General features: G+C 51.8%; 1 protein-coding gene across 1 annotated transcript; it reads right to left on the minus strand.

Moving 5' to 3' along the window:
- Positions 1–4,024: 4,024 nt before the first annotated feature.
- On the minus strand, positions 4,025–6,905 carry LOC113756718. Its single transcript, XM_027300276.1, has 2 exons — positions 6,760–6,905; positions 4,025–6,176 (listed from the first exon to the last, which is right to left on the minus strand). Exons 1-2 carry the CDS (start codon positions 6,903–6,905, stop codon positions 4,025–4,027), a joined length of 2,298 nt encoding a protein of 765 aa, XP_027156077.1.
- Between the last annotated feature and the right edge of the window lie 1,964 nt (positions 6,906–8,869).

Raw genomic sequence — 8,869 nt, forward strand, 5'->3', positions numbered from 1 at the left:
GGCGCGGTCCAGGCGGAACGCGCGCGGCCGTGGCCAAGTTCGGCCAGCCATGGCCTAGGTGGTAAGGCCGAAGGTGACACTTGTTGGAAATGGGTGAACAGGTGTTTGATAATGTTTTCCTAGTCTATGTATGGGCTGGGGAAAGTTTTAGGGGCATCAGGTGCCTCTAAGTTAGTTGGGGAAAAAGGGGTGCCTCTACTAACGGTTGGAAGTTTCCTTCTAAGACATATATAGAGGGGTAACTGTAACTAAGCCAAGTCAAGGCCAAGTGCTTGGAACCACGGTGCCTAAGATTGCTAAGTGTTGGGGCAAGCTGGGCGCGGAACGTTGCCGATGGCGGGAAACGGGGCGCGCGGAAGTGTACGGCAGTTGCCTGTGCGCGCCAAAGCTAGACGTTGGGCGGTTGCTAACCGTTGCTGGCAGTTGCTAGGAGTTGCTGGCGGTTACCAGCAACTCAGCCTTGTTCCTAGCGGATTCCTAACTTTGGGGACGTTCAGATAAGACCAGCGGTTGGGTCTGTTGTCAACCGTAATTGTGCCTATAAATAATGGGCTAGGCAGAGACTAAAGGGCGGAGATTCTAAGATAGAGAGAATCACCTTTAGATGTTCTGCACGCCAAGTGTTTGTAGACGCGCTGCCTCCTAGACGTGCTGCGGGACACCGAATTGAGTTGGTGCCAGGAGCCCAACCCCCTGCCCAGACCCTGATGGAGTTAGCGGAGTTGCGGCGCCAACTGAATGCAATGCTAGAAAGCCAAGCGCTGAGACCGTCGAAGGCTCTGTACGGTGCTCCAGCGTTGTTCCGGAGGAAGACAGACGGAACGTTGAGAATTTATGTGGACTATCGTGCCTTGTGCGATAGGCTGGCGAGGGCACATTTCCACACCAGAAGTGACTTGCGATTGGGATATCGGCAAGTTCAAATGACCCGAGTTAGTGAAGACGAAGTTGCCGAGTACCTGGGGAAGGTGCGGAAGCAAGCCAAGTTGACGAGGGCGTCAACCTCTTCGAGTGGGGGTGGTTTGTTAGCCCCTTAGGGCGCGGTCCAGGCGGAACGCGCGCGGCCGTGGCCAAGTTCGGCCAGCCATGGCCTAGGTGGTAAGGCCGAAGGTGACACTTGTTGGAAATGGGTGAACAGGTGTTTGATAATGTTTTCCTAGTCTATGTATGGGTTGGGGAAAGTTTTAGGGGCATCAGGTGCCTCTAAGTTAGTTGGGGAAAAAGGGGTGCCTCTACTAACGGTTGGAAGTTTCCCTCTAAGACATATATAGAGGGGTAACTGTAACTAAGCCAAGTCAAGGCCGAGGGCTAGGGGCCAAGGCCACGGGATGGGCTATGGCTTGGTGGGTTGTTCGGTGGTTTCCAAGTGCTTGGAACCACGGTGCCTAAATTGCTAAGTGTTGGGGCAAAGCTGGGCGCAGAACGTTGCGATGGCGGGAAACGGGGCGCGCGGAAGTGTACGGCAGTTGCCTCGTGCGCGCCAAAGCTAGACGTTGGGCGGTTGCTAACCGTTGCTGGCAGTTGCTAGGAGTTGCTGGCGGTTACCAGCAACTCAGCCTTGTTCCTAGCGGATTCCTGTTTTGTGGATGTTTAGATAAGACCAACGGTTGGGTCTCTTGTCAACCGTAATTGTGCCTATAAATAATGGGCTAGGCAGAGACTAAAGAGGGAGATTCTAAGATAGAGAGAATCACCTTTAGATGTTCTGCACGCCAAGTGTTTGTAAAAGTCCTTGTAACCGTTGAGGTGAAATACAGGGTTGGCCTTGTTGCTGTAACTTGTGCGTGTGTTTCGTTTAGTTTGCCTAAGTGTTCTAGGTTCTGAATACTTGTGCGCAAGTGCGTTGTGTGGGCTGACTGGTAGCGGCTACCAGTGCCATTACGTGCGTGGTTTGCTAGGGTGAGTAAACACCTCGTAACACCTTCTGTCTCGGCAACCTTACTGCAGCAACGAAGCCTGGGTTTTGGTCGTCGTCCACCATGACGCCGTCCAAGTGGGGAATTGGTAGATCCTGTTCGCGACCATGAAGTCCTTGCCAAGGATCAAGTCAAAGTCGTCCATTTGACTGGCCAGGAGGCTGCACCATCCCTTCCACGGCCCCAACTCCAATTCCACCGTTGCTACGCCCAACACTGGCTTGGCTTCAGAGTTGACAGCCTTCAACTTGAAGCCCAAGTCCTTCAAACTTAAGCTGGAACTGCTTTACCACGCGTTCCGTCACACAACTGTGCGATGCTCCCGTATCCATCATCGCCAAGTATCCGGTTACCATTCAACGTAACCTGCACATACATCAAACTAATGTAAGTAGTACGACCATTAGTACCTGTGATGGCATTCACGAACTGCATGGGGTTGATCCGTGCATCCTGCAACTCCAACAGATCGCCATCATCTTCCGCTACCAAGGCACTAACATTCTGGTCCTTCTTTTTATTGGGACAATTGCGGGCAAAGTGTGGTCCTCCGCAATTAAAGCAGCCATCCTTCTTCGGATTCGGTGCTTGCTTTTCTTTAGAAGGAGAAGGCACCATCAGGTTCAGTCGTTGTCCCCGACTGCTTCTTCTTCTTCTTCGCGAACGGTCCACCTTTCAGGTCCTTGCCCTTCTCTTGCCCTTCTCCTTTTCCGTCGTTGTTGGAATCCCATGGACTCGAAGTCTATCAACTTCTCTGCGGCAACGAGTGCTTGAGACACGGTCTGAACATTTTGTCTCCGCAACTCCCTCTGCGCCCACGGCTGTAGTCCACGGATGAAGGTGTAGAGTCTGTCTTCCTCAGACATCTCTTTCACACCCAACATCAGGGCCTGGAACTCAGCAACGTACTCATGTACGCTCTTGTTCTGCTTCAAGTTCCACAACGCGTCCCGGACTTTCCACGAAACATTCGTGGGAAGGAATTGCTTCTTCAATTCCTCCTTCAACACATCCCAAGTGTCAACCTTGGGTCTGGTGGGGTCTGATTGCATCATTCTCCACCACAACTTTGCATCACCGCTAAGGTACATTGATGCAATGGTTACCTTCTCAACTGCTGGAACGTCAACAGCCTTGAAGTACTGTTCGACATCCCACAAGAAGTTCTCAAGGTCCTTCGAACTCCTACTCCCCTGGTACGGTTTCGGCTCAGGGACTTTAACTGTTACGAGGTGTTTACTCACCCTAGCAAACCACGCACGTAATGGCACTGGTAGCCGCTACCAGTCAGCCCACACAACGCACTTGCGCACAAGTATTCAGAACCTAGAACACTTAGGCAAACTAAACGAACACACGCACAAGTTACAGCCAACAAGGCCAACCCTGTATTTCACCTCAACGGTTACAAGGACTTTCTACAAACACTTGGCGTGCAGAACATCTAAAGGTGATTCTCTCTATCTTAGAATCCCCCTCTTTAGTCTCTGCCTAGCCCATTATTTATAGGCACAATTACGGTTGACAAGAGACCCAACCGTTGGTCTTATCTAAACATCCACAAAGACAGGAATCCGCTAGGAACAAGGCTGAGTTGCTGGTAACCGCCAGCAACTCCTAGCAACTGCCAGCAACGGTTAGCAACCGCCCAACGTCTAGCTTTGGCGCGCACAGGCAACTGCCGTACACTTCCGCGCGCCCCGTTTCCTGCCATCGGCAACGTTCTGCGCCCAGCTTTGCCCCAACACTTAGCAATCTTAGGCACCGTGGTTCCAAGCACTTGGAACCACCCGAACAACCCACCAAGCCATAGCCATCCCGTGGCCTTGGCCCCTAGCCCTCGGCCTTGACTTGGCTTAGTTACAGTTACCCCTCTATATATGTCTTAGAGGGAAACTTCCAACCGTTAGTAGAGGCACCCCTTTTTCCCCAACTAACTTAGAGGCACCTGATGCCCCTAAAACTTTCCCCAGCCCATACATAGACTAGGAAAACATTATCAAACACCTGTTCACCCATTTCCAACAAGTGTCACCTTCGGCCTTACCACCTAGGCCATGGCTGGCCGAACTTGGCCACGGCCGCGCGCGTTCCGCCTGGACCGCGCCCTAAGGGGCTAACAAACCACCCCCACTCGAAGAGGTTGACGCCCTCGTCAACTTGGCTTGCTTCCGCACCTTCCCCAGGTACTCAGCAACTTCGTCTTCACTAACTCGGGTCATTTGAACTTGCCGATATCCCAATCGCAAGTCACTTCTGGTGTGGAAATGTGCCCTCGCCAGCCTATCGAACAAGGCACGATAGTCCACATAAATTCTCAACGTTCCGTCTGTCTTCCTCCGGAACAACGCTGGAGCACCGTACAGAGCCTTCGACGGTCTCAGCGCTTGGCTTCCTAGCATTGCGTTCAGTTGGCACCGCAACTCCGCTACCTTCATCTGGGTCGTGCGGTAAGGAGCCTGGGCAGGGGGTTGGGCTCCTCGCACCAACTCGATTCGGTGTTCCACGGCACGTCTAGGAGGCAGCCACCTCAGCAACTCCGCAGGCATCAGATCTGCGAATTCCTCCAACCCATGGGCCACGGCATCTGGTACCTCCTGGTACATGTCGGGCTTTGTTCCCACCAACGCAGCAACGTGCACCACTTCGCCGTGCCTAAGGCTGGACTCAGTTTGTACCGCTGACACCATGCTCTTCCGTAGGTTGCCCTTCTGTCTCGGCAACCTTACTGCAGCAACGAAGCCTGGGTTTTGGTCGTCGTCCACCATGACGCCGTCCAAGTGGGGAATTGGGTAGATCCTGTTCGCGACCATGAAGTCCTTGCCAAGGATCAAGTCAAAATCGTCCATTTGACTGGCCATGAGGCTGCACCATCCCTTCCACGGCCCCAACTCCAATTCCACCGTTGCTACGCCCAACACTGGCTTGGCTTCAGAGTTGACAGCCTTCAACTTGAAGCCCAAGTCCTTCAACTTAAGCTGGAACTGCTTTACTACGCGTTCCGTCACACAACTGTGCGATGCTCCCGTATCCATCATCGCCAGTATCCGGTTACCATTCAACGTAACCTGCACATACATCAAACTAATGTAAGTAGTACGACCATTAGTACCTGAGATGGCATTCACGAACTGCATGGGGTTGATCCGTGCATCCTGCAACTCCAACAGATCACCATCATCTTCCGCTACCAAGGCACTAACATTCTGGTCCTTCTTTTTATTGGGACAATTGCGGGCAAAGTGTGGTCCTCCGCAATTAAAGCAGCCATCCTTCTTCGGATTCGGTGCTTGCTTTTCTTTAGAAGGAGAAGCACCATCAGGTTCAGTCGTTGTCCCCGACTGCTTCTTCTTCTTCTTCGCGAACGGTCCACCTTTCAGGTCCTTGCCCTTCTCCTTGCCCTTCTCGTTTTCCTTCTCGTTGTTGGATCCCATGGACTCGAAGTCTATCAACTTCTCTGCGGCAACGAGTGCTTGAGACACGGTCTGAACATTTTGTCTCCGCAACTCCCTCTGCGCCCACGGCTGTAGTCCACGGATGAAGGTGTAGAGTCTGTCTTCCTCAGACATCTCTTTCACACCCAACATCAGGGCCTGGAACTCAGCAACGTACTCATGTACGCTCTTGTTCTGCTTCAAGTTCCACAACGCGTCCCGGACTTTCCACGAAACATTCGTGGGAAGGAATTGCTTCTTCAATTCCTCCTTCAACACATCCCAAGTGTCAACCTTGGGTCTGGTGGGGTCTGATTGCATCATTCTCCACCACAACTTTGCATCACCGCTAAGGTACATTGATGCAATGGTTACCTTCTCAACTTCTGGAACGTCAACAGCCTTGAAGTACTGTTCGACATCCCACAAGAAGTTCTCAAGGTCCTTCGAACTCCTACTCCCCTGGTACGGTTTCGGCTCAGGGACTTTAACTTTCCCTCTCGAAGATTTCTGAACAGGCTGTGTGTTGGAAGAGCCAACCGCCCTCTTCAACACACCGATCTCCGACTGTAAAGCCGCGATCTCAGCATGGGACGAAGCCACTTCGTTCCTCAATGCCACAACATCCCCAACAGAAGAAACCGTCTGCCTGGTTTCCTCCATCTGTGCCGTCAGGGTGTTAATCGTCTGTCGGGTCTGCAACAGAACTTCCACGACGTTGAAGCCCTCTGGGACGTCTCCCAGACGCTGCATCAAGTCCTCAAAGGCAAGCTCCTGACGTTGCAACCGATCTTGGACAGTATTTCCGTGTCCAACCATCATTACCCTACAAAACAGACACAACAACAAAAGCACGGTCTAATGGATCAGAGCCGTGCTCTGATACCAAACTCTTACGAGTGTTTACTCACCCTAGCAAACGCACGCAAACGAAGGCACTGGTAGCCGCTACCAGTCAGCCCCACAACGCAGCATTTTTTTTTTTTTTTTTTTTTTTTTTTTTTTTTCGTTTTTTTTTTTTTTTTTTTTTTTTTTTTTTTTTTTTTTTTTTTTTTTTTTTTTTGTTTTTTTTTTTTTTTTTTTTTTTTTTTTTTTTGTTTTTTTTTTTTTTTTTTTTTTTTTTTTTTTTCTTTTTTTTTTTTTTTTTTGCGCACAAGTATTCAGAACCTAGAACACTTAGGCAAACTAAACGAACACACGCACAAGTTACAGCCAACAAGGCCAACCCTGTATTTCACCTCAACGGTTACAAGGACTTTCTACAAACACTTGGCGTGCAGAACATCTAAAGGTGATTCTCTCTATCTTAGAATCCCCCTCTTTAGTCTCTGCCTAGCCCATTATTTATAGGCACAATTACGGTTGACAAGAGACCCAACCGTTGGTCTTATCTAAACATCCACAAAGACAGGAATCCGCTAGGAACAAGGCTGAGTTGCTGGTAACCGCCAGCAACTCCTAGCAACTGCCAGCAACGGTTAGCAACCGCCCAACGTCTAGCTTTGGCGCGCACAGGCAACTGCCGTACACTTCCGCGCGCCCCGTTTCCTGCCATCGGCAACGTTCTGCGCCCAGCTTTGCCCCAACACTTAGCAATCTTAGGCACCGTGGTTCCAAGCACTTGGAACCACCCGAACAACCCACCAAGCCATAGCCATCCCGTGGCCTTGGCCCCTAGCCCTCGGCCTTGACTTGGCTTAGTTACAGTTACCCCTCTATATATGTCTTAGAGGGAAACTTCCAACCGTTAGTAGAGGCACCCCTTTTTCCCCAACTAACTTAGAGGCACCTGATGCCCCTAAAACTTTCCCCAGCCCATACATAGACTAGGAAAACATTATCAAACACCTGTTCACCCATTTCCAACAAGTGTCACCTTCGGCCTTACCACCTAGGCCATGGCTGGCCGAACTTGGCCACGGCCGCGCGCGTTCCGCCTGGACCGCGCCCTAAGGGAAAACGAGAAGGGCAAGGAGAAGGGCAAGGACCTGAAAGGTGGACCGTTCGCGAAGAAGAAGAAGAAGCAGTCGGGGACAACGACTGAACCTGATGGTGCTTCTCCTTCTAAAGAAAAGCAAGCACCGAATCCGAAGAAGGATGGCTGCTTTAATTGCGGAGGACCACACTTTGCCTCGCAATTGTCCCAATAAAACAGAAAGGACCAGAATGTTAAGTGCCCTTGTAGCGGAAGATGATGGTGATCTGTTGGAGTTGCAGGATGCACGGATCAACCCCATGCAGTTCGTGAATGCCATCACAGGTACTAATGGTCGTACTACTTACATTAGTTTGATGTATGTGCAGGATACGTTGAATGGTAACCGGATACTGGCGATGATGGATACGGGAGCATCGCACAGTTGTGTGACGGAACGCGTGGTAAAGCAGTTCCAGCTTAAGTTGAAGGACTTGGGCTTCAAGTTGAAGGCTGTCAACCTCTGAAGCCTAAGCCCAATTTGTTGGGCGTAGGCAACGGTGGAATTGAGTTGGGGCCGTGGAAGGGCTGGTGGCAGCCTCCTGGCCAGTCAAATGGAGCCGACCTTTGACTTGAATTCCTTGCAAGGACTTCATGTCGCGGCATCCGCCGAACAGATCTACCCAATTCCGCCACTTGACGGCGTCATGGTGGATCGACGAACCAAAACCCAGGCCTTTCGTTGCTGCAGTAAGGTTGCCGAGACAGAAGGGCAACCAACGAAAGAACATGGTGTCAGCGGTACAAGCTGAGTCCAGCCTTAGGCACGGCGAAGTGGTGCACGTTGCTGCGTTGGTGGGAACAAAGCCCGACATGTACCAGGAGGTACCAGATGCCGTGGCCCACGAGTTGGAGGAATTCGCAGATTTTGATGCCTGCGGAGTTGCCAGAGTGGCTGCCTCCTAGACGTGCTGCGGGACACCGAATTGAGTTGGTGCCAGGAGCCCAACCCCCTGCCCAGACCCTGATGGAGTTAGCGGAGTTGCGGCGCCAACTGAATGCAATGCTAGAAAGCCAAGCGCTGAGACCGTCGAAGGCTCTGAACGGTGCTCCAGCGTTGTTTCCCGGAGGCAAGACCAGACGGCAACGTTGAGAATTTATGTGGAAATGTGCCCTCGCCAGCCTATCGAACAAGGCACGATAGTCCACATAAATTCTCAACGTTCCGTCTGCCTTCCTCCGGAACAACGCTGGAGCACCGTTCAGAGCCTTCGACGGTCTCAGCGCTTGGCTTTCTAGCATTGCATTCAGTTGGCGCCGCAACTCCGCTAACTCCATCAGGGTCTGGGCAGGGGGTTGGGCTCCTGGCACCAACTCAATTCGGTGTCCCGCAGCACGTCTAGGAGGCAGCCACTCTGGCAACTCCGCAGGCATCAAATCTGCGAATTCCTCCAACTCGTGGGCCACGGCATCTGGTACCTCCTGGTACATGTCGGGCTTTGTTCCCACCAACGCAGCAACGTGCACCACTTCGCCGTGCCTAAGGCTGGACTCAGCTTGTACCGCTGACACCATGTTCTTTCGTTGGTTGCCCTTCTGTCTCG

Source organism: Coffea eugenioides, unplaced genomic scaffold, assembly GCF_003713205.1.
Source record: "Coffea eugenioides isolate CCC68of unplaced genomic scaffold, Ceug_1.0 ScVebR1_2444;HRSCAF=3470, whole genome shotgun sequence".
NCBI classification, from domain to species: domain Eukaryota; kingdom Viridiplantae; phylum Streptophyta; class Magnoliopsida; order Gentianales; family Rubiaceae; genus Coffea; species Coffea eugenioides.